A 26,351-nucleotide genomic window follows, 5' to 3' on the forward strand; every position below is an offset into this window, starting at 1 on the left:
GCAGTTATATATTATGGCGAGCAAGCAGCATTTTAGATTGTGTGTTCATTTCTGCCCACGCTACATCACGGGTGGGGATACACATGATTTATGTGTTGTTTTTTTGGAATCGGAGCATGAACAGTCAGCTCTCGAGGGAGCTGGCTGTGAGAATTGTGAACAGTTTCCATTAGAGAAGCTTCACTCCCGCCTGGCGCACTTCAAGGAAGGGTTCTCAGTCTCACGTTCCTTATGGCTCGGGTCCCGCTGCTGCCGAGGCACAACAGTGATCTAGGTCATGGGGATCGCAAGTGGATCTAACGGGGGGTAAGAGACATGCCTGGCCTTACCCCTGTCTTCACCTGCTGGATCCTGTGACTTCTCTCAGGGTTTGGAAGCACGCACTGCAGTTTCTTCCCCCCAAGTGAACCACCGTGCTACAATCATCTAGCTCTGAGTAGTTAGATATTGTAAGCATTGATACAGGAGATGTTGAGGACACACCACCTCACTCTCCTGTGAATGAGGAGTTGATGAAGTTTGTGACTCGCGCTGCCAGATTAATCGTCGACTGACCGGCTGAGATTTAGGACGTTCGTCCCAAAAGCAAGCTAGACAAACGCTTCATGCCCTCGCTGTCACAGCCTCTGTGTCAGGGCCTACCGTTTTTTTTCCTGATCTCCTGACTTTCCTAGTCTCTTATCGTGTGTACAGTTCACAAACATCAAACTATTAATCGATTATGGGATATAAAGAGCACAGTTATGAGGCGATGCCTAAAGTGGAATAGACGCTAGCCAGCTATCTCTCCCCTGAGTCTGCATCGTCCCTGAAGGCCCCGATGTTACCCAACAAAGCTGGTCAGAACAACGCTTATTCATATATATATAGTGGGTAAGGCTTATTCAGCGTCTGGTCAGGCAGCAGCACGTCTTCACACAATGTCACTGATGCAAGCAGGGCTGGACGGAGTCAGCGGGCTGCGTTGGGCCACAGATCTTTGGTGGCCACGGAAAGACATTTGTGGCTCAACCTTAGCGCCATTAAAGAGAAAGATAAAAACATCCTCATGCCTCTCTGTCACCTCCTGGCCTCATCAGCGACACAGTCAATACAGTTGTTGAGAGGTTTCAGGAGGCTAGCATACAGGCGGCAGAAACTTCTCCCCAGCCGCTCTCAGGGCTCAGAGGGAGCAGCCCTAAACAGTCGCCACCCAAGCTCCCCCAATGAAAGAATTGAGGCTGGGGAGGCGCTCACAACCGCAGCCTTTCTTGGCGTAAGGTTGATCTGAGGACCATCATCAGTGCCGTCGCAGGTGGGGTGCGAGGCCCTGTGCGAACTTGAAATGCGAGGCCTCCACCCCCCCCCCCCCCCCACCCCTCCCCTGCTCGGCTCTGCCTCTCAGAACCTGATTCGTGCTTGCGAAATCGGTCGCGTTCTCTTGCAGCTGACATGTTGGCTTTCCCTCGCTTTAGCTTTCTCCCTCTTCCGTCTTCAGTGGGGACGCATTACATAGCGACAATGAAAAACCCGCTTAATTTGTTGGAACCCCCCCCCCCCCCCCCCAAAAAAAAAACAGCAGGATTGCGAGGCCCCCTAGTGGCGCTAGGCCATGTGCGGTTGCACAGTTCGCACAGTCTATGCGACGGCTCTGACCGTCATTATTGTCAAGAAGGGAGCGGGAAAGAGGTCCTGAAGCCAGTGGAGTAAGACCTCTGAGGAAAGTCCCCTCTGGGGGGAAGTGGTCAACACCTCATTATCGGGTGCCCATTTCACCTTGGTGCCCTCAGGGGGCCGTTATGCCAACCCCGCCCAGGTTTATGGGGGTCCTGCCCACAATGGTAGGCCCCGAGCAGGCTCTGGTCATGGAACAAGAGGTAAAAACTCTGCTGGGGAAAGGGGTCATTGAACATGTACACCCTTTCCTTAAGGCTAAACGCCAAGGAGAGTGTGCTTTCTCCAGTACAGAGGATCCCTTTACTAGGTGTGGTATGGGATTCGGTTAAGATGCAAGCACGTCTTTCTAGCCACTAATGTGGCTAAATCTATTGTTCTGCAGGCCTTCTGTCCTCCTCCATTCCAGGATCCAGACCAGGTAGGAAACAATCTGCTATGTCCAGTTCGGGCATCAGATGCTTACGTCCACAGAGCTGCCCTTTGGATTGAATCAAAACAGCTGTTCATCTGTTTTGGGGTCCCCAGCATTGAAGCAGAGGATGAACAAGTGGAAAATTATGAGTCGGCCCGACAACCTTCACCTATGTCAGTCTGAGCCCACTCTACTAAGAGTATGGCTGCCTCTATGGCTCTTTTGTCAGGAGTATCACTTCAAGAGGTTTTTATGCGGTATGCTGGTCCTCACCGCACACATTCGTGAGGTTTTACAATCTGGACTTGGGCTCTACTCCAGGGTCCCAGGTGCTCTTGTCTTAGTGCTGCACTTCACGATTTCACACAAGACAGACACTAGTCATTATGGTGGCGTGGGTATAAACATTTCTACAACATCATTTCTTCAAGTTCCCTTGAAAGGAAACCGACGTAAATACTTACTCTACAGTCTGTTGTTGGACAAAATGGCGGATAAACTGTCAATCAAACTCCAGGTGAAAAGTGTATTGCATGTTATTTGCAATTAAATGAAAATTAATTACAGTTTAAATTTAAGTTTAAATTAGTTGAACTTAAGAGTGCCTTTTTGACCCATTTAAGTAGAACATATTTATATGTAACTTAACAAGCATAACAAGCATTTATGGTAACTAAAATGTAGTTTAATGAAACTTCTAATGAAACTTGTACGTCATGCATTTAATATATATGTAATTACACTTTAATTTGACATGATTACAAAGTAAATTTCCTTAAAGAAACATAGTTTTAAGAAATATAGTCACAAGGTGTACTTTCTTTAAGTTTTACTTCAGTGGCCTCTTACTTCAGTAAATTATATTCGCTGCAAGTACAGTTATAGAAAAAAATTACTTTTAAGATTTGAAGTGTACATTCAAGGGATGTCAAACCTTTTGAATAATAATGTATCTAATTTAATGCTACCGGACAACAGATTGGGTGTCATGCTCTGAATCGAGTGAACTGCTGAATAACTGCTATACACAGTTTAAATGAAAGGATTGCACAGAACAGCATGAGCAATCAAATGAGACATCCCAGCTGATGTATGAATGTGCTTTATGGACAGCGTCTACATCAAGTCATGCATATCTCAAAAATGAATAGAAACGAGTCACACACAACATATCTTTCTCTTCCACATGTACTTTAATTTGAATAAAATGTTCATTACCTCACATAATTGGTCCTATTAGGATGTAGCATGTCGTGCCACAGCAGTCTGACTTCACTTTTAATGAGTGGGAATGGGAGTTTGAGTAATTCCTGCTAAGACTTAGACAAATAATCCGACAGCTTCATGGAAAACTGGAGAAAGAGACTTGACAGGACACAAACAGCAGAATGAGCTGTATTAATGAGCCTGTGTCACTTTTATTTTCTCTCTTTCTATCCGCCAGTCCATAACTATAATAAGATTTGTTTTTTCCAACCTTATGCTGTGTTTCTCTCTTTCTACCTCCCATTCTTATGTTCCAATCTGCTCTTTTGCCTTAGGATTCAGTTCTCACCTGCCTTAAATGAGCAACTGTGAAATTCATGCCTTATTCACAGGATGTCAAGTCTCAGAGTTTTGTATCCATATATGGAGTATTGGTATTATTATATGGCACCAGAACACATGTTCTGAGGTTAACAGAGGATAAAAGAACACAGACGAACACATCGTGTATACATTTTTATCACCAACATTAAATATTTTTTATTGCAAAAGCAAGAAATGAACGTGTGGAATTCACAAGAATCCTGGATAACCTCACGTAAAGACAGTCTGAATCGTTGGGATATTTAATCATCTTTCTGTTTAGAACACCATTTGCTGGGTGGAAGAAAACAGTACTTTATTTATTTAAACATCGCCAGTCCCCACAACCACTTGTGACACTTGTGTAAATAGATCTCGATCCGTCATTTTGTGTTCATGTATCTGTTACAGAAATATTATAGCACAACATTAAACGGAATACTAAATGGATTGCCTGAAATGCACTGAAATAGACTATTTAATTACAGCTGAGATCCAGCACCTGCTCTACCTTCAAGCAATTACACTAAATGACAGTTGTAAAGCACCAAGCACAAATACAAATAAAGGCATGGGATTATGGAAGCTCTCTGGTTATGTACTGTGTGTGAAATGACTCAGCAATGGTGTTGACTTATGAATTTGCACATGGTTTGTCTTAAAAACACCACATAGACATATAAACAACCACGGGGGGACTTAAATATAAGCATTTGCCAAATGCAAAAATTTATTGTATATGTTTGTAGCTTCTTCAAATATAGCAACTGTGGCATATTGGCGAAACTATAGTTAGTTAAAATGGCAAATGTTTGTACATTCAAATATGGATTAAAAGTGCATTTTAGTACTTTAGCTAGCATTAGGATCACTGTTCTTCATGTACTTTAAGTACCGACACCACAATGGTATTAGATGTTCATAGTCTGATTTTCGCTCTTCGCATCACCAAACAGCGCTACGCTGCTAGCGTATCATACAGAGGTAGCAGTCAATGAGCGTAAGGATTCTCTTTGACGTTTAGTGAAACACCGCTGGTCACGTCATGGCGAAATAGAGAGGTGACCTGCTCTATATGTAATTCAAATACTTTTTGTTATTGGAAACTTTTATGATGACAATTATGAGACTTCATCTCACGCTAGTTTACACTATTCTTTCGACTCAGTAAAACTTTGTAAAAACTTTGTAAATTTGCACCAATCTACTGAATACACCTTTAATATGCATTCGTGAATGGAAAAAAGTAATTTGTCATTTTTGTTTATTCCCCATTCTCTTTGTTTTTGCTGGTTTATATGGTCATTTTGTGGAGGAAGGACCATTAGCAATAACAGCTGCTCAAAAAAGGGCAACAGAGAGCAAGTGATTTTATCCACATCCTTTCAATATGAATAATGCAGCTTCATTTCATCAACAAGCACCTTTGACCACAGTTACTCCTCTGTAGATGTGGATAAATTGTGGAAAACATGCTCAAACTCATTATGCATCAGCTGGAAACAGATAAACATGAAAATAAGGCATGACAAATGAGGGCAGCTATTAACTTGGAAATGAGCTTCATTTATTACAGGGGTTCTGGGAGGAGAGGAGACCAACAGAAGGTCCTGGTCATTTAGCTTCATTCAGCCTTGATGAATCCGTATCCTGACTGCTTTCTCACTGCTGATCCGAGGCCTAATGTGTTGACAGATGGATGAAGTCTTGTGATAAGTAAAGATGAGAAACACCGAGCACTGGCCGATCCTTGAAAGAATCCAGCTGCAGGGACAGAAGTGTTTTTCTGCGAAGGATATTACTTTCATTCGCCCCAGATATTTTCATTTTTATTATTCTTATATTTAAAGACAACATTATAGAATCAAGAAAGCAGTTAGAATTCCTCATCTCAGGAAAAGTAAGACATATAAAAGAGCTTGTCAGTTTTTGGCCTCTTTTACATTAGCCAGTTTAGTCTTTAGTTTACATCATAGTTATAACCCATAATATGCCATTGCTTTCTTGGCTTCGGGAACAGACCTTTATTTCTGCTGACATAACCAAAGCCACACAGAATAAAAATAATATTAACTAATAATATTACTTATATATTCTATAATATCCAAATTACAATGACAAAATCCCAGACAAACTTTCATGCTGAAGATCCTGTTTCACTAATAAATGTATCACTTGCTAGCGCTGATTAAAAAAAATATAGAGGAACAACAAAATATGTTAAATAAATAAACGATGACAATTTGTTTAAAGGCAGATGTCCTGTCACCATAACTGCTCATGATGAAGTTAAATTGTAGACTAGTATTTCTCTTTTGAACAGAAACTTAGATTTCATATCACTTTTATGTACAGTATGAACGTCATCATAAATATAGGGGTATGACACACAGAAGCACCATGCATCATCTGACAACTGTGGCACTACAAGAAATAAATATGATTTATATGCTTTCTGGGATACATAAGCTTCCAAACTAGTCTTGTACCAATCACTTAAAACCAGCTTGATGGATAACAACCCTCTGATTTAAAGTGTAGCATGTAAAAACAAGGGGTTTTTATGCATGTTTTCATCAAATTTACTATAACATAACCATGCCCCGGAGGTTGAGAAAAAATTATATTATTTAAATACTTCATGAGATTCAATCATTAATGGATAAAATTAAGCCATCTCTACATTTATTTCGTACTGAAAATTCAGTTTCACTCAAAATTGGCACATTGTTAAAATGTTCTTACATACATAATATCTCCAGTGGTCACAGTCCTAGTGTATAACGTGATAGGATGTAAGTTTGAGTCCTTTCCTGTAGTTTATTTAACAAAGATGTCTTAAAAAATAAATGTAAGCTTTACAATATTCTTTGATGGTAAAGTCACTTAGCTTTACATTAAACTTGAAGTTAGCTAATGGGATTTTACAAAGACTCTCTTATACTATCATCTTTTTCTGCATGCCATTCTATTTGACAGAAAGGATGTTTCCAGAGAGCATAGGACTCTTCACAGCTGTCATGCCACAGAAAACTAGCTGAATGATCGCTCATAAAATATTCATCAAAGGCTTTCCCTTCTCACCCTACAAAACACTGCATAGCCTCTCCATGACTGCAGCCAAAACAGCTGGAGGTTGGGAAATCACACTTCATCTTTTAGCAAGCAGAATATTACTTGGTTTAAGGTAATAACTTTTCAAAAGTTCGAGTAAAACCCAATTATTTTTCTTTAAGCTTATAGAAAAATCTGTTTAAATCAGTACAACATCCGGAATAAAACAGAATCCGCGCAGAAGCGCAGAGCTGATGTCATGGACTAAAGTCGCTAGAACACACACAAACATGAAGATGAAGGAAATAAGGCAGTCTTTAATAAATCCACAGGTAAATTCACATAAAGAAAGTACATTAACCATAGACGAGACCCGAAAACAATGAACCGAAACAAGGGGACTAAAATACAAATATAAATGAGGTGAATACCAAAACACAGTTGCCAGTGATGAAAACTCAAATCAGAAACCATAACCACAAATTAGTGGCGGGAAATGGTGCAAACAGGAAAACACAGTCCAGACTGAGTGAAACTGTGACTCACTCACATAAACTCACTCGGTACTTTCCAATTAATTCCATCGCTGTAAGAAAAACAATTTACCCATGGACAGCCCAGACAGGAGCAGAGTGAGATGTTACTTCACCATCTGAAACACCATTTCCTTGGTGTTTGATCTGATGCCTCATGCTGTGCTGCAGATGTCAAAGATAACAGATCTACTGGTGCTCTCAGTCTCCTCCAAATTAGAGCAAACGCAGTGTAGAAGATATAGATGACAGCTTTCCTCCATCTGTGACCCATAATAATGACTCCATCTTATGCAATACCTTGTGCTATTAAATGTATTTCTTGTGTAACTTTTCTTATGCACAAAAAAAAAAAAAATGAAGAAGAAGAAAGAAAGATTGTATTACTGCAGGGGTGCCCAATCCTGTTCCTGGAGATCTACCTTCCTGCAAAGTTCAGCTCCAACAAATCTTGATAATTACAGACAGATCTGAACTCTGCAGGTAGGTCTCTGATTTTCTCTGAAATCCTAATTACACATTTTAGTTTTGCATAATTATAAATGGGTAGAGCAGAGTAATGGGCTTTTTATTAATACAAAAAATATCACAAAAACTACCCAGTGCAAGACATCAACGAGAGAGCAAGACTTGGCAGGATCAGGACACACGAGGATACCTTCGATGACTAACTTGCGCAGGACTGCAAATAAATAGGGAGAGCACACAAAGCAGGTAACGAGAGAGGACAGGTGGGGCAAATTAACCAATTATCAGTTAACAAGATGAGTGGGGTAAGACAATAGACAGGAGAGCACATGGCACAATGAAACAAACATGAAAAGCCATGTCCTTACACCAAACCAAAACAAAAACTTGAGCACATGGCCAGCAAACACAATCACGATCACATGTATGTTTTGTTTTGGTTCTGTTCTAGGTCCTGTTTCTTTTGTCCTCATTTTTTGTCCCCCACTAGTTTGTTTCCATAGTTACCGATTAGTTCACCACACCTGTTCTGTTTCTACCTTGATTACCCAGTCTTTATATAAGCCATGATTACCCATTCAGTCAGGCACGTTCGACGTTACGTCGGACTGGCGTATTGGGGTCTCGCATGGGAGCCCAGTCACCTCCAAGTGGTAACAAAACGAGCCAATGAACATTGGCCAGGGAGATTTGCATGCCGGGTATGAAAAGGACCGGCATTACCCACTTTATTCATATTTTGCTTTGGAGCCAAGCGGTTGCACAGCGATTGCTCTTTCCATTCAACTCTACAAAGAGGACATTTCTGCAAAGAGCAAACAAAGGCAATTTTAATGCAACCAGGAGATTACACTGAAAACAGCTATTTTAATTGTTCCTTTGCCTGCAGCTCACTGTGGGATCTCTCTGCCTCATTGTGTTTGCACAGAGTGCAGCATTCAACCCTGGGCGCTTCTGCTAAAAGATCATTCCCTAAAAAAGTAAGCAGGAGCAGTCAGCTTCTTTTTCAAGATGTCTTTCCACAAATCACGTTTATTTATGGTAAAGTGGTTGTGTTCCTCTGTTTTTTCTCCTGTGAAACACCTACGTGTTTGTTTTCTTTATAATAAAGTGTTTCTTTTGGATTCTCCACCAGCATGCGCTCATTACAGAATACAGGACCCCAGATTAATATCTTCGTTAGGGACTGGAGCCCCAGAATTGTGCCCAGAGTATGCAACACTCTTCTTGATGGCTACAGCCATATTGTGTGTAGCTCCGTAGCTACTCCCAAGAAAATTTGTTGGTGGGTTGCTATTTGACGGCCTCCTCCCTGGCCCCCTGAGCTATCACTACCTCCCTGGCCCCCTGAGCTACCGGGTCCGCCCTGGCCCCCTGAGCTAACGGCTCCGCCCTGGCCCCCTGAGCTACCGGCTCCTCCCTGGCCCACTGAGCTACCGGCTCCTCCCTGGCCCCCTGAGTTACCGGCTCATCCCTGAGCTACCGGCTCCTCCCTGGCCCCCTGAGTTACCGGCTCCTCTCTGGCCCCCTGAGCTACCGGCTCCTCCCTGGCTCCCTGAGCTAGCGGTACCTCCCTGGCTCCCTGAGCTACCGGCTTCTCCCTGGCTCCCTGAGCTACCGGCTACTCCCTGGCTCCCTGAGCTACCGGCTCCGCCCTGGCCCCCTGAGCTACCGGCTCCTCCCTGGCCCCCTGAGCTACCGGCTCCTCCCTGGCCCACTGAGCTACCGGCTCCTCCCTGGCTCCCTGAGCTACCGGCTCCTCCCTGGCTCCCTGAGCTACCGGCTCCTCCCTGGCCCCCTGAGCTACCGGCTCCTCTCTGGCCCCCTGAGCTACCGGCTCCTCCCTGGCTCCCTGAGCTACCGGTACCTTCCTGGCTCCCTGAGCTACCGGCTCCTCCCTGGCTCCCTGAGCTACCGGCTCCTCCCTGGCTCCCTGAGCTACCGGCTCCTCCCTGGCTCCCTGAGCTACCGGCTCCTCCCTGGCTCCCTGAGCTACCGGCTCCTCCCTGGCTCCCCGAGCTACCGGCTCCTCCCTGGCTCCCCGAGCTACAGGCTCCTCCCTGGCTCCCCGAGCTACCGGCTCCTCCCTGGCTCCCCGAGCTACCGGCTCCTCCCTGGCTCCTTGAGCTACCGGCTCCTCCCTGGCCCCCTGAGCTACCGGCTCCTCTCTGGCCCCCTGAGCTACCGGCTCCTCCCTGGCTCCTTGAGCTACCGGCTCCTCCCTGGCTCCCTGAGCTACCGGCTCCTCCCTGGCCCCCTGAGCTACCGGCTCCTCCCTGGCCCCCTGAGCTACCGGCTCCTCCCTGGCCCCCTGAGTTACCGGCTCCTCCCTGGCCCCCTGAGTTACCGGCTCCTCCCTGGCTCCCTGAGTTACCGGCTCCTCCCTGGCTCCCTGAGTTACCGGCTCCTCCCTGGCTCCCTGAGTTACCGGCTCCTCCCTGGCTCCCTGAGTTACCGGCTCCTCCCTGGCTCCCTGAGTTACCGGCTCCTCCCTGGCTCCCTGAGTTACCGGCTCCTCCCTGGCTCCCTGAGTTACCGGCTCCTCCCTGGCTCCCTGAGTTACCGGCTCCTCCCTGGCTCCCTGAGTTACCGGCTCCTCCCTGGCTCCCTGAGTTACCGGCTCCTCCCTGGCTCCCTGAGTTACCGGCTCCTCCCTGGCTCCCTGAGTTACCGGCTCCTCCCTGGCTCCCTGAGTTACCGGCTCCTCCCTGGCTCCCTGAGTTACCGGCTCCTCCCTGGCTCCCTGAGTTACCGGCTCCTCCCTGGCTCCCTGAGTTACCGGCTCCTCCCTGGCTCCCTGAGTTACCGGCTCCTCCCTGGCTCCCTGAGTTACCGGCTCCTCCCTGGCTCCCTGAGTTACCGGCTCCTCCCTGGCTCCCTGAGTTACCGGCTCCTCCCTGGCTCCCTGAGTTACCGGCTCCTCCCTGGCTCCCTGAGTTACCGGCTCCTCCCTGGCTCCCTGAGTTACCGGCTCCTCCCTGGCTCCCTGAGTTACCGGCTCCTCCCTGGCTCCCTGAGTTACCGGCTCCTCCCTGGCTCCCTGAGTTACCGGCTCCTCCCTGGCTCCCTGAGTTACCGGCTCCTCCCTGGCTCCCTGAGTTACCGGCTCCTCCCTGGCTCCCTGAGTTACCGGCTCCTCCCTGGCTCCCTGAGTTACCGGCTCCTCCCTGGCTCCCTGAGCTACCGGCTCCTCCCTGGCTCCCTGAGCTACCGGCTCCTCCCTGGCTCCCTGAGCTACCGGCTCCTCCCTGGCTCCCTGAGCTACCAGCACTTATCTGGCTCTTGTGCTATTAAACACTTTTTTTGGACATCTGGATTTCTGCAACTTTAACTAAATGTTTTTATATTTACAGAACATTTCTTACAAAGTCGTATGTTAAAATGGTTCCTATGATCGTTTTCATATATGGCAGTTCTGTACCTCTAATGCATTTCCTCATCGGTATTGTTTTTAGATAGTGGAATAATTTATATTACTGAATTTATTTATTTAATTAGCAATGTTTATAGTAATACACTTACTATATAACATGCATACTAGCATAAATATAACACTATATAATATAATGATTTGTATGTATTAAACAAATTAAACCATTATATTCTACAGAAAGGGCAAGTAGAGGGAACTCCTAAAGGGAAGATGAGCTCAGCTTTAGGAGCAATATTAAATTGTTAATGGTAAAAGTCACCCAGTTTGAGTTTGTAGTTGTTCCAAGAGTTTCTTATGTGAATTGGTATATTTATACATCAAGTTGTAAGAGGATTTTTTCTCTCTACTATTTTCCATTGTGGTACAGATTTGCCATATAGCAACATTTTCCTCAAATGTATTTTGGTAGTTTGTTATGTTATAAAAATTAAAATATAGTTATGTTATTGTTAGAAAGCAATTCTGTTAATACTAACGGTAGGAAGCTACCGATAAAAGTAATGTGGAAGTAATTAAAGATGTTTTTAAGGTAATTTAGTGTTTGTGATTTCCATTTCTCTTCCTTCATCTCTCTCTGTGTTTGTGTTCTGCTTTATCTTGTCTCCTCTCCGACTGTATGAATTTATTATTTATCCATCTGATTTATTTCAAAGAGTTCCTAAAAAACAAATCAGAGCTGCACGGCACCTGATGCTTTATTCATGGACTGGTGCAGCTTTCAGACGACCCACTGGCACAAGGGTTGCTCTTACACAACTCTGGTGTTTCCTCAAAACTGAAGAAATCTTTCACTGTGACTTTCATCAGCCTCAGCAACATCTCAGCAAAACACAACCAGCAACCCTCAACTCAAAAGGCATGTTACACTAGAGGGTACATATAAAAGTCTTCTCCCTTTCAGCAGGGATAGTTGTTTATCATAATTTTCTGTGAACTTTACAACCCATTAGCCATTTCAGAACCATATTGAGAGCCACAGTTGCTTAGAGACAATTTACACAAGTCACGCATGAAGACAGAAGCTTAGTACGAACTGCTGTTTACACTTCCCTCTTTATACAGTACTTTTTACTCTAACTGCACTCTCTATTCTGCTATAGCTTAGTGGAGGTATGTCACCTAGAAAGTGGACCTACGGCAAACCAGTCAACGTTTACTACAAAAATGAAAAATCTTTTGATGTTTACTCACCCTCATGTCATTTCAAACCCATATTCTGAAATATTACATTAGTGTGTGTGAGTGTGTGTAAAAAAATCTCTATATAAAAAATAATACAGAGTTATAATATACTATGACAATCCTGCTCTCCACTGTATTTGGAGGTGGTTATGAAGTATTGTTGTATGAAAAAGACCAGTGTAAAAAATTGGAAATTTCTTCCACAGAGAAATACTGACAGAATTTTTTACCAACTATTCCTTTTAAAAGTCATCAAAATGGACAATTTGTATATTTTATGGAACATAAATGATTCTTGATTTCTTTTATTTTTTTGTTAATTCAGGTGCCCTGTAATCTTTAATCAAAATAACTTCCCCTTTCTCTTGCAGCAACATCTCTTCTCATATGTTTACAGGCACGAGGGCGGGGCAACCTGTCACTCACATGAGATCCACCAATAGCAAACCACAACCATCCAATCAAGTACCTGTGGACAAAATCAAGTCCAGCCCTACATTTTTTTTTCTTGTTCAAGAAGCTGTTTCACTCAGATTTACGTCACAATAGGTAAGAAAAGACTATCGAAACTTCCTTTTCATGCTGATTTGAAGTTATTTATCCTATCCTATTGTATCTTATGAAAAAAGGCAGAAAATGTCGAATGTAGAGGAGGTTCACCATTGTATCAACTTTATTTTGAGTGTTTTTCAAACTTTTTCCATATCCTTTTAAGGTTAAAGTGGCTTTTTGTTTTGGAGTCTCCTACAATATGTTTACATGCAATTCAAGCTCAAAAACACTAATTTTCTCATAATATACATTGAAGCATCAGCTCTTTTCTCACAGTGTCTGAAACAGTTCGATAAAAGATTGGATCTCTCTAAGCCCCTCCTTTCCGAGAGCCTGCTCTGATTGGTCAGATGGTCCAGTCTGTTGATATTAATCTTTACAAAGTGTGTCGGAAACCAAACGCTCATTAGCATATCTAAATTTCAGCTCCGGATCTTCCTCAGCACTTGATACCGTGATACGAACTTTAACAGGCGTTAGTTTTACTGTATCAATTCCAGCGCGAGTCTCATCCTTTGGACGTGCATCAAAGTAGATTTGCTTTCGCAGCAGAAAACAGCGTCTTCTCAACATGTTCACAACACAAAACAAAGACTCTTCCAGTCTCAACTACAGTAATTGAGGGGAAAAGTAGACGTTGTTCACAAGCAGCCAATGAAGACCATAGACTGGCATTATGCAAATGTGTTACATTCAATTTGTAACAGGAAGTAAGATTGTAATTACTGACGACTCATTTCAGGCAGGTCAGAATTGCTTCTTTCATTTAGGAGACAATACATTTATTTGTTGTGCACTTTGGTCTTTAAAACTTTGCAGACCTTTACATTCACAAACAGCTATATTACACACTGCATAAAAGCTGATATTCGAAAAAGCATAATGGAGGCACTTTAAAATTTCTCTGCTACCCTGCTCCACCAGTCCAGTTCAGATGATAACGCGACTTTTAATGTGTATTGTCAGAGTGACAGAGAAGGCTTAAGAATGGATTTGTTGTATTTCTAGTCTAAACTTCACCGTGCCACAGCTGTGCTTCGGTTCCACATTTACTGATTAAATGTGTAATCAGTCAAACATTATAAGACTAGAAGTAATCTGGGTAACATCCAAACTGATAACACAACTAATAAGTCTTACAAGGTCAGTTAAGGAGGAAAACCTTAAATGCTTGACAGCAATTTTGAATATAAAACAGGTCATAACGTTATCTCTGTAAACCTGTGTAAAGAAAACACACTCTATATAGTGTGTGCACATATGGCTCTTATCTCATTTATTTTTCAAGAAGGCAATACAACCCACATAACCTGAATGGGAAATCAAGGGAGAGCTGGAAACTTCCCTTTAGCTGAAGGAAATTTTGTCAACAGCAAGAGAAGTGATTATCGGCCCTGTGTTTGCAGAGCATGTGGGCAGTTACAGACACAGTTACAGGAGATTCTGGAAGACAGTCTTTTTACAGAAGATAAGATTGGGGCCACCGTGTAAGAATCAGACGGCTATAATTATCACTCGCCGCCTTATTGTTTAACGTCTTTTATCAATGCTTCTACATGTGGCCTATTTTATTTTTTCCAAATGCTCCAGATAGAAAGACACATCTGTTGGCCAAGTAACAATATTAGCTTATGGGGATTTTTTAATACTGTCTGTCAGTATTACAAAAGATAATACATAGGCTCACTCAGTAAACAGTTGAGTTGTAAATTTGCAGCAGCTCTAACAGATTAAGAGTTTCTCATTGCACTTAATATATGAACTATTAAAATAACAATTAGTGTAGTAAACAAGTGTGAACATGCAGACATTACTACTTTTCTTGCATTAGATCTTTATAGACAATTACTATATAGGACATCATAATGTTCATGCATGCTATTAGTCCCTGAACACAGTTTCCCTTGAATGCATGTGGGTGAAAATTTTTACAATTTGTTGCATATTGTTTTGTCAATACAAATAAAGTTATATTGTGTGTGCATATATATATATATATATAGTTCACAAGAGTAAGTAAACAATTGATAATTTCTTGGAATGTCATGTTAAACTTATAGGAAAGAAAAAAGCGGATCTAAATAAATAAATACATAAAATAAAATAAAAAGACGAGTCCTAGTCTGCCCCCTAGTGTAGAATAAAGGCTTGTATGCTGCATATAACATTTTGAAATCATCGAATACTTAGCCACATAATTATTTTCTTTATTTTTTTCATATTCTCACAATTCTATTTTTTTCAATTCTAAATTTTGCATTAGAATGAGAGTGAATGAGAATGAGATTTTGGATTTATTTTTATTTTTTAGATTTTACCTCAACTTGACAGTTTGTTTACAGTCTATCATAGGCTGGGACTTCCAGAATACTTCCCACAGTCCTATATACGGCTTTATAATGAATGAGTAGCTTGATTTGAGCAGCCCACAGTCACTGAGGTAATCATTTCCCTTGCGTCAAAATTCCATTCTCACCAGGCAAGTTTTTCATTAAAATAACCAACGCCACAATTGTGTCCGATTGGTCCGAAGCGCAGGCCCCAGTTTATGAAACGCGTTCTGTGATTGGTCAATCATCGAGGTCTGCAACAGTATTCTCATTTTGATTGGACAGCTTCTACGTCATCTTGATACAATGTAGCTAGGTTGGTTCTTCCTACTCTCCTAACGTAGATATTAGTTTAATACATAGATAAGTTAGCGAGATATTTAATTTATTAATATTTGTACAGTTAATACTTTAAATTAGTGCAAACAAAGCATGCGAAGGGTGACGCTTTTTGTCAACGGAACCTCCAAAAATGGCAAGGTGAGTGAACACACGCAGTCGTTTAGCCTGTCCAACTCCTGTAAGTGTTGTGTGGACCGACAGTGATGTCCTGTTAATGGCATGAAACTATTACTGTGTTTCACTTTATTTAATAAAGTTATTATTTTACTCCTGATGATATTTTAAGGCCACATGATAAGAGCTCGCTCTACTGTTATTTTAACATTATTGTTTATTATTATAGCTCGTTATTTGTTTAAATATAAATGTATTGACGTAACTCGTTAATACATTTAAATATTGTTTAAATATTTTTACTATACTTAAATAAACATGCATATTTCATATGTATTCAGTTAAACTACTAATATTGAATATTTATTGAAATATTCTATAATAGTGAAAGATATTGCTTTATTTACTCCACATTATCCACCCAGACAACAACTCGCAATGATGATAATAATAAGGGTGGTAACACTTTACAATAAGGTTCCATTAGTTAGTCAATGTATTAACTAATATGAAATAACAATGAGCAATACGTTAGTTTTGTTTATTCATCTTTGTTAGCATTAGTTATTAAAAATACAACTGGTCCTTTATAGTTCATATCAGCTCAGGTCCATTAAATTATATAAACGGATACAACTTTTGATTGTAATAATGTAATAATAAATGTTGACATTAACATTAACTGAGATTAAAAAATGCTTTAGATGTGTGTTTTCAATATTAGTTCATGTTAACTAGTACAATTGGAACCTCATTAACTGTTTCCATAATAATTATTGGGTAACACTATATTTTACAGTGTCCTTGTTACATGTTACATCTAGTTAATATAGTAATATAACTATAAATTATGAACAATTACATGCAATTTATACTAATACTAAGTATATGTAGTTAATTAATATTACTCAGTACTTAATTGTATAATTACACTGTAACACAGACACATTAAAATAAAGTGTAACCAATTATTGTAATAAACATTCTAACACTGTAATGCAAACATTGCAATATTAATGCCTTCACGTCTTTGCTTCTTTTGCAGGTTGTAGCCGTTTATGGGACTCTGCCTGATCTTTTGACAGTCGCCAGCAATAAATTGGGAATCAGGGCTTGTAACCTATATAATGGGAAAGGTGGTCTTATAGATGACATTGCGCTCATAAGGTACAGTTGCATTGGCATTCTTCAACTATCATTCATTCATTTATGAAAGACAATGATGGGAACAATATGAAAAAGCAAAACAAATTGCTATTCTGTTATTTAAACCTGCTTTAAATAAACAGATGAGTTAACAAAGATGACCTGTTACACTTTATTTCGATGGTCCTCTTTAGACATAATGTTGACTATACGTAACTTCACATCTACATGTCAACTTTTTCTACTAACCTTAACCCCTTATTCTACCAAATTATATTCTAATCTTGATGTGAATTTTTACTATGATTTTATAAAAAATACATACAATATGTAGTCTGGCTATCACCAGACCAAGCTCAATCTTTTAGGATTGAACATTGGTCTGTGGAGTATTTTCTACTGCACAAGATGCGTGATCAACGGGCATAGTTCAAATGACTCTGTACGCAATTGGATAGTCCTTCAACCAATCAGACCAACGATCCGGGTGACGAACTTTGCAGCGAAAACTCGAAAACAACAAACGTGTTGGTTTGGAGCATTGATCAGCTGTTTGCAGAAGCAGCGATGGCATAGAGCGATTTTTGCAGGTTGTGCAAAAAAAAAATAATGAAAGTGAGTGGTATTTACACCCACTTGAGCGATACGTTTGCTAAATTAAAAAGAAGCCATTGAGCATCTTCAAGAGGTTAAAAGGAATTGGATGTGATTAAACCCGCCAATAGCGCGTCAGGTGGATAAGCCGGTTTGTGATTGGTCCCCCTCAAAACTGTAACGGAAGCTGGATAAAAGAATGTACAGATTTCCAGCCTGAGCTGCAGGGCGAAATCAAATCGCTGGCATATCAGGCTGGGTTTACCCAGTCTATACAATATGCATATTTACCTTCAAGTTGAAAATATAATTTATTTGTAAAACATATTTCAGTCACTGGGGGCCCCATGATGTAGGTGCAGCATTACTAATACTCAGTGTTGTGCCTGAACGCGTTCATTGAATGATTGTTCATGAACTCGTTCATATTTTGGGCGAACGTGAACTGAACGTACTGTATTACTGCCTGATGAACGTTACTGTGAACTTGTTCATTCTGGTGTCTGTGAACGGCACGCTCTCTCAGTTTAACTTCGTTCAAGAAGTGCCAGATTTCTATAGAGCGAAAACCCGGCTAACACACACCGTAAACAGGCCTTAATATCTAGCGGAAAAACACACAATCTAGCAACACCAGCCACCATTGTCGCACCGCCACATCAAAACAAAAATCATCAAGAAGGTATCGTATGATCATTTAAAAGAGTTTTATGACAAGGTCGGTGAGGATGGGAAAAATCGTACATATCTGTGCAAACTTTGCCCGCCGATAAAATAAGTGGTGTCTGTGTTTCTGTATGGGCTGTGGCAATAATTTTGAAAAAATAATAGCTCACAATATCATATGGAAAAAAAGAACTATGAAGTAGTTCAACATTTTTAAGTATGAACTATGAACTGAACTAGTTCATTTTAAAATTTGTGAACTGAACTTTGAACTAGTTCATGTAGAAAGTGAACTTTCCCAACTCTGCTTATACTCAATATAATGTCTGAAGGGGACCATCGAAATAAAGTGTAATCGGTTACACCGGAGCCTCGTACTTGATTCTTGAGTGGGATAGGCAAATGAGAGGTAATGTATCGGATATACTGACTGATTATTGTATGTATTACACAGAGATGATGATGTGCTATATGTGTCGGAAGGAGACGCTTTCATCGGTGAGCTAACATCATTTTGTTTGATCAAATGAATAGCTTAGTCTTTTTTCATTTAAATTGTAAAAAGACACTTTTGCATAAAGTGTTTTATAGATATTCAGTGAAACTGAAGGTGTACAAATAGGTCAGTGTGTAAAACTATGACTGTGATTGTGTTTTAGATCCTCAGAGTGATGGGAAAACGTCAGATGACATCTCAGGATCGCACACTGATTGGCTGACGCTGAATATCGGTGGGCGGCATTTCACAACCACTAGGTAACCATGCAGCATGATTTACTGTCTTGTTGGCTTACTGTAACTTTCATTGGAAAATCAAGTTCTTATCTATTACTGTAACAACTCTTAATAGACATTTTTGTAAATTAATAAAGAAGTGAAAGGAAATAAAGCGAAAGGCTGTGATTTGACAATAGTTAAGAGGTGTTTTTAGACAAGAAGGAAACCATCTTTACCATAGTAAAATCACAGCAATGCTTAATCTTGAGTGCTTATATTAAGTAGGGAATAATTGATGATGGTCCCGATTGGTCCGTTGAATTATTATAAAAATAATGCACACCTGAAGTGGTGGATGATTACACCTCAGGTGTGCAGGAGTCAATTATTCCGCTTATACTACGGCTACCACACCTCAAGACATTGTTCAGATGTTGTTTTTCAAGAGATTTCTCAGGTATTTGTCCTTAAAAACTCTCGTGTGTAGGATTAATTTCTTACGCATCTAATCCCACTCCTCCGTTTATAATTTCCAAACGTCTTTTTACGGCTAGTAACGGAGGCTTGAGCCACTGAGAGTGAGAGTGAGAGTGAGAGTGAGAGTGAGAGTGAGAGTGAGAGAGAGAGAGAGAGAGAGAGAGAGAGAGAGAGAGAGAGAGAGAGAGAGAGAGAGAGAGAGAGAGAGAGAGAGAGAGAGAGACCCGAGTCTGTGTCTTTCAACACTGTTTGGCAGCAGCATCTTTACTAATAGGGAAAACTGTATGTTTATCTGCTTCAAGAACAGCGCGGCTATTACCTTGCTATTGAGAAATGTCATGTAGCTTTTAAGTTGCTTATCTATTTTACTGATAAAATCATCAGAGCAGCGCTGACAATACGTTTCTGTGCGTGTGTGTGTCCGTACTGTATGTGTGTATGTTTGAGTGGGAGAGTTTTTTTTTTTTACCCAATTGTTTACTTTATTTATTTGCTAGGTCAGTGTCATTGTAGGTTTTGGTTCTTTTGCTGTCGTCGGCTTTAAGGACCTATGAAATAACTGAAATCATTTGGCGAAGTGATATGGAACAGTAATGCGGTCAAGCCCTGCCTGGAACTACATTAGCTGTGTGTTTCCCTGAAAATAATTGCACACCTTAGAACGTTCCTCAACCAATCAGAATCAAGCATTCAACAGCCCCGTAGTATAATAGTACATATATCAGGGGTGTCCAAACTCGGTTCTGGAGGGCCACTGACTGTCCTGCAGGGTTTGGCTCTAACTTGCCTCAACACATCTGGCTTGAAGTTCCTAGTATGCCTAGTAAGAACTTAATTAGCTGGTTCAGGTGTGTTTAATTGGGGTTTGAGTTAAGCCAGAGCCCGTCTACGGAGAGCCTGTTCACTCATTAAGTCCTATTGTACCGAATTTTGGTTGTAGTTCCACCAGAGTTCCACTGGGGGCGATCGCCTATGAGTGTAAAATGAATGGGAGTCTATGGAGCTAGACTGCTAATTTTGTCTCTTTCACCCGTTTGCCATTGATAAATCTCAGATTTGATTGTAGGTTTTGCAAGTTCAACATGGGTTATAGGTCGAAAGTTGAATGAAAGAGTACTTGTGTCCTTCCGATTTCTTACAAGTTGAGTTGTTATTAATGAACGCTGATTGGTCAGTGAAGGACTGTTATGACCAGAGATACCGCTTGATGGCATCGTGGCATCCGAAGCGAGACCAGAATGTGTGTGTGTATTTTCGGCGTGGTCTTTTAAAACAACAACAACAAAAAACTCTTCTAGCGCGTGTATTTACCTGTGTCAGCGGTGTGGTCGATGCCTCGAGAGAAAAGAAAGTGCGGAGCGCGAAAGCACCAAAGTGACTGAAGGATTGCCTTAAAGCAGTATCTCTGGTCGTACGATGTGTATGACGTCATTGACATTTTAAAAGACTTTTTAAAGCAAATAAGTGACTCTAAAAAGTCTAACACCCAGCAATGAGGAATTTCTTTGCATCTCCTTTAGAATACAACATTCAAATTACTAGACAAAAAATTATATCCTGAGAAAAGTGGATTTTCAGGGGTATAGCTCCATTGACCTCCATTCATTCTGCACTCGTCCATATGGAGCCAGAGTGGAACTGCAACCAGTTCAGAAGCCGGAAATTTACTGAGAGTGGAAGTTCTCCCCATATTAGACATTCTCTGGTTAAGCTTTACAGGACAGTGGCCCTCATGAGCTGGATTGGACACCACTGATATAAATAATGCTAAAACATCACTAGTCTGCACTGGTCTGTCGTTTAGGTGTCTATTTCTGATGTCTGCTCTCTGTGTTTGCTCTTGTTTAAGGAGTACTCTTGTGAGTAAGGAGCCTGACAGCATGCTGGCACACATGTTCAGAGAGAAGGGTAAGTTTAGTTCCCGTACACTCACTGACTGATTTAAGCATTGTTTGTTTTGCAGGTTCATCAAATAGTTTGTTGGACAGTTATATCAGAGTTCTTTTCCCCGCTTTCTTGATCTGCAGATATATGGGGTAATAAGCAGGATGAACGAGGGGCTTACCTCATCGATCGAAGCCCAGAGTACTTTGAGCCCATCCTGAATTACCTTAGGCATGGCCAGATCATTGTAAATGAAGGAATCAACTTACTCGGTGAGTGAGGCCTGAATGTTAACTAAAGTATTCTTAGATGATAGTTCTTATCTAGTTTATTAGGTATACATTAGATGGTACATTCAGGAATGGGATGTAGATTATTGCAATCAATTTTAATCTTGGTAAATCACTATAATTCAAGGATTTTTATAAAGTTACAGCCATGGAAAATTTATTAAAATACACCATTGTCAAATAAATAATTGCAATTAATAACAAAAATATATTCTTGTCATAACCTAAGTCAGTTTTATTCTTTAGTTAGTTGATTTTTTTTTATGTTTTATAGGAGTACTAGAAGAAGCTCGATTCTTTGGAATAGAGCAACTGGCAGAGCAGCTAGAAGTCACCATTAAGGTATTATTAAATTATATATATATACACACACACACACACACTACCTTTCAAAAGTTTGTTCATCAACTTACCAAGGCTCCATTTATTGGATAAAAAATGCTGTAAAAAAAGAGTATTATTATGAAATATATTTAAAATTTAAAATAACTGTTTTCTATTGTAATATATTGTAAAATGTAATTTGTTCCTGTGATCAAAGCTGAATTTTCAGCATAATTACTCCAGTCTTCAGTGTCACGTGATCCTTCAGAAATCATTCTAAAGATGCCTATTTGGTGCTTATTTCTAATTATTATCAGTATTGAAAACAGTTGTGCTGCTTAATATCTGTATCAATTTAATGCATCCTTGATGAATAAAACTACTAATTTCTTTCCAAAAATAAAATATCTTTCTGACCCCAAACTTTTTTGAGGTTGTGTATATGCATACGTTTAATTACATTTTTCCATGATATGCAGAATTCCCATCCACCCGAAGACCACTCTCCACTCTCACGGAAGGAATTTGTTCGTTTTCTGCTGGCTACACCAACCAAATCAGAGCTACGCTGTCAGGTAGAAGACTTTTGTTTTCGTAACTGTTCAGTCAGGTGTATTAGTCAGTCTGATGTTGGTATTGAGGTGTCTTTTCCCCTCTCAGGGTCTTAATTTCAGTGGAGCGGACCTATCTCGGCTGGATTTGCGCTATATTAATTTTAAGATGGCTAATCTGAGTCGCTGCAATCTCACCTATGCAAACCTGTGCTGCTCAAACCTGGAGAGAGCGGACCTTTCCGGAGCCAACCTGGATGTGAGCTGACCATCTCTCGCTTTCGTTTGGTTTTAATCCTCTTGAACTGATATGAAGTCTTACTTGATCACTTTCTTCTTCTTGCTTGATCACTTCCAGGGTGCTAATCTTCAGGGCGTGAAGATGCTCTGCTCCAACGCGGAGGGAGCGTCCCTTAAAGGATGTAACTTCGAGGATCCCTCTGGGCTCAAGGCCAATCTAGAGGGTAAAACTCCTGCACACACAATTAGTCATAGAACATCATTGCTAATGGAAATTATGCCACATTAATGTTGCATTGTCATGTTACTCTCTGTGCACTTTAGGGGCTAATCTGAAGGGAGTTGACATGGAGGGCAGTCAGATGACTGGTATTAATCTGCGTGTGGCTACGCTGAAGAATGCTAAGCTGAAGAACTGTAACCTGCGAGGTGCTACATTAGCCGGCACAGATCTTGAGGTGAGAGTAGCTACAGTAGCTACGTTTACATGGACACCTTTTGTGTGAAGGATTTCAATCTGATTGATGGATCCGGTCAATGTGTGCGTTTGTCACAAAAATCGGATTTGATCATTTGAAAAGCACACACTGCACGAATATACAGTCTCATAATAACCATCCTCATTGTTTTAAAAAGCAGTCTTAAAGGGATAATTCACCCCAAAATTTAAATTCTGTCATCATTTGCTCGCCCTCAAGTTATTCCAAACCTGCATGCATTTCTTTCTTTTGCTGAACACAAAAGAAGATATTTTAAAGAATATGGGTAGCCAAACAGTTGATTGACCCCATTGACTTTCATAGTATGGAAAAATAATAAGTCAATTGGGTCTATCAACTGTTTGGCTACCAACATTTGTGTTCAGCAGAAGAAAGAAATTAATGCAGGTTTGGAACAATTTTTAAATTGTATGTAGTAAATGATGACAGAATTTTCGTTTTTGGTTGAATTATGCTTTTAATACCTATTGCGCGTCCTAATTAGGAGAAGACTAGCACATGACGCTTTGTGCCGTGCTGCTTATATTTATCAAGCAGTAAAAACATAACTTCCTGTGCCCAAAACAAGGCGTCTGTGCAGGAGAGTTCGAAGCAAAGACTGCTGGGATGCTTCTTGCACCTTCTCACAGTCGATGAGTGGAAGGAGAATTTTGGATTGACACGACTTTGTTAAAAAACAACTCATTCCACTCATCATTACGCCACTTCTACATCATTACGCCATTTCTACATCAAGAAACAAACAAAGCGTTTACATGTCCTCTCGATTCATTGGTCAATTCATTCCGAGTGACGAGTTTACACGTGATTTTTTTTATTTGGACTGTGCTCTAGGCTGATTACGGTCGGACTATTTAGGGTCTGTGTAAATGTAAGTGATTGAAGGTGTGTTACTTTGGGGCATCTAGTGACACCATTATTGCACTAAAAAAGGTTTTGTGTGTGCAGAACTGCGATCTCTCAGGCTGTGATCTACAGGAAGCGAATCTGCGTGGTTCAAATGTGAAAGGAGCCATCTTTGAGGAGATGCTGACTCCACTGCACATGTCCCAAAGTGTGAGATAACCAATTACATTGTTCCCTGCCCAGAAACCTCACCAGCCAGCTATTCCCAGCACTCCCTCACCCCGACCCCCTTTTCGTTTCACGCTCCCGTGAAACCGTATGCAATACTAGCACTTGGTTTGCCCACCTCTAATCTTTGAGCTTTACTCTCATGCACTAGTGCACATCCAGGGTCTGAAGTCATGGCCAACATAGCAAAAGCTTATCGTAGAGATTCCAAATATTTAAAAAGATCGTTTGTCAAACCAAACTTATTGCTTTTGGTTTTGTTTTTATTTATGCTTTGCGTTGAACTATTGTTCGATTTTACTGAATGTATACGTTTCATGTTGTGTTTTGTCTCAAATAATGAAGTCAACATTTCAATCAATCAGTACAACCAAATATCTCTATCGAATTTTAGATTTATCAATGAATTTATAGGAGGCTTATTGTTGCACAGCTTACCGCAGGCGAAACAAACTCATATATAATATATATCTTAATAATATAAACATCTCATATAACTGACAGTTCTGGTGTCAAATATGCAACATAAACATACAGCTCTTATATATTCTGTTTTTACATTATTGCTTATTTTGTTTTTCGATTTGCCATTTGTTGATCTACCTCCCATACAACCCGTTCTCGTTTTTAGACATTTTTAGTAATTGAATCCATGCAGTCAGACAAAGACTTCAACCAAATGCAAACCACATTTTGCTGCGTTCTTGCAAAACCTATTTAATTTTTGATAACTGTGTAGTAACACTTAGCCATAGGTTAATATGCACAATAATTAACCAGTGGTGCCAATATGCTATTTTATCATATCATTATATCATATCTGGAAATTGTATGCTTTTCGCTTTTCAGAGTTCTTATTTTCCCCATGTTTTTATTTTCATTGAAGTGAAATGTTAAAGTGACCGACACACACCAAAAATTCTCATGTGATGTTTGTAGGGTCATTATCAAATCCAGTGCTTCCTTATGTAATGTTTATCATGATATAACGGTCACAATTTACAATAAGGTTTCATTAGTTAACTAGATTAGTTAACATAAACTAAGAATAAACAATACTTCTACAACATTTATTAATCTTAGTTAATGTTAATTTCAACATTTACTAATCCATTATTATATTTGTTAACATAAGTTAATGCACTGCATGTGAACTAACTTGAACAAACAGTATTTTTATTAACTAACATTAACAAAGATCAAAAAATACTGTAACAAATGTATTGCTCGTTGTTAGTTGTTTGTAAATACAATCAATCATGTTAACAAATGAAACCTTATTGTAAAGTGTTTTTGATATAACATATGCTCATCAATATTGTCCCACTTTTTGTTTGACTTTTGTTTGTGCATTTGTGTCCACAAATTCTGTGTAGAAAGAAGTAGCACGTTTATTAAATGCTGCTCAACTATTCCTAGATTATTTGCTGCAATGTTAAATGAGAACCTAACCATCTCGGTCAGAGATTTCTGACATGTCAGAGTTCTTTGTTATAAAACATGCTGTTGATTTTCGTTTAAAATTTTTATTGTAGGTACTCCATCAATCCTGTTAAATGAAGGCAATCAAAATAGACTTTTGCACTTTAAGTGTGATATCTATGTATATCAGACCCTTATGAAAAGGGTGCAAGCTATTTATGTATGTATCAGGCTGTATTTATGTAAACGGTGGAGGGGAGGATCTATCGGTTCTCTCTTTACCGAACCCTGTTGCACTCTATTACGGAAGTGTTTCCATAAATAGACTGTTATAATCAAAGTCTGGTTGTCTGTCTTTATTTATGTGTGATGTATGCCCTAACACTCAAAGTTTGGGGTCGGTAAGATTTTTTGTTTTTTCTTATGCTCACCACAGCTACATTTATTTGATCAAAAATAAAGTAAATGTTTAAATGTTGTGAAATATTATTATATTTTAATATGTTTAAAAATGTAATTTATTCCTGATCAAACCTGAAATTTACAGCATCATTAGACTTCATTGTCACGTGATCCTTCAGGAATCATTCTAATATGCTGATTTGCTGCTGAAGAAATAATAATTTTTTTATTATCAGTGTTGAAAACAGTTTATGCGTAATATTTTTGTGGATATTAATAAAGAATAATAATGTTTCTTGAGCAGCAAATCAGCATATTAGAAATGATCTTATCTAAACTGTCTCTCTTCATACATGGTGAAAATAATGTGCACACTCCGACAGTACACCCATATGTGCTCCCAAAACTCATACATTTGT

The 26,351-nt window shown here is 40.2% G+C and overlaps 1 protein-coding gene and 1 long non-coding RNA gene across 2 annotated transcripts in view; one reads left to right on the plus strand and one right to left on the minus strand.

Annotated features, from left to right (window-relative positions):
• The window catches only part of LOC143732554 (uncharacterized), a 61,740-nt gene that overhangs the window by 11,148 nt on the left and 24,241 nt on the right, over positions 1-26,351 (minus strand). The window lies entirely within an intron of this gene.
• On the plus strand, positions 15,468-25,870 carry kctd9a (potassium channel tetramerization domain containing 9a). Its single transcript, XM_077223709.1, has 12 exons — positions 15,468-15,669; positions 16,691-16,812; positions 18,506-18,549; positions 18,711-18,807; positions 21,095-21,153; positions 21,273-21,401; positions 21,694-21,761; positions 22,223-22,318; positions 22,404-22,553; positions 22,653-22,758; positions 22,859-22,992; positions 23,983-25,870. The coding sequence occupies exons 1-12, from the start codon at positions 15,622-15,624 to the stop codon at positions 24,097-24,099; spliced, it is 1,170 nt and encodes a 389-aa protein (XP_077079824.1). The 5' UTR covers positions 15,468-15,621; the 3' UTR covers positions 24,100-25,870.

The sequence above is a fragment of the Siphateles boraxobius genome, unplaced genomic scaffold (assembly GCF_051911475.1).
Source record: "Siphateles boraxobius isolate OS27281-9 unplaced genomic scaffold, OSU_SipBor_1 9, whole genome shotgun sequence".
In the NCBI taxonomy this organism is placed as follows: Eukaryota; Metazoa; Chordata; class Actinopteri; order Cypriniformes; family Leuciscidae; genus Siphateles; species Siphateles boraxobius.

What these genes read in the sequence shown, in the direction of transcription:
- kctd9a (XM_077223709.1), top strand. Translation starts at nt 15,622, where the DNA reads ATGCGAAGGGTGACGCTTTTTGTCAACGGAACCTCCAAAAATGGCAAG. An exon ending in TTTCCGGAGCCAACCTGGAT is followed by an intron (nt 22,554 to 22,652) that starts GTGAGCTGACCA and finishes GATCACTTCCAG; the next exon opens with GGTGCTAATCTTCAGGGCGT. An exon ending in TAGCCGGCACAGATCTTGAG is followed by an intron (nt 22,993 to 23,982) that starts GTGAGAGTAGCT and finishes TTGTGTGTGCAG; the next exon opens with AACTGCGATCTCTCAGGCTG.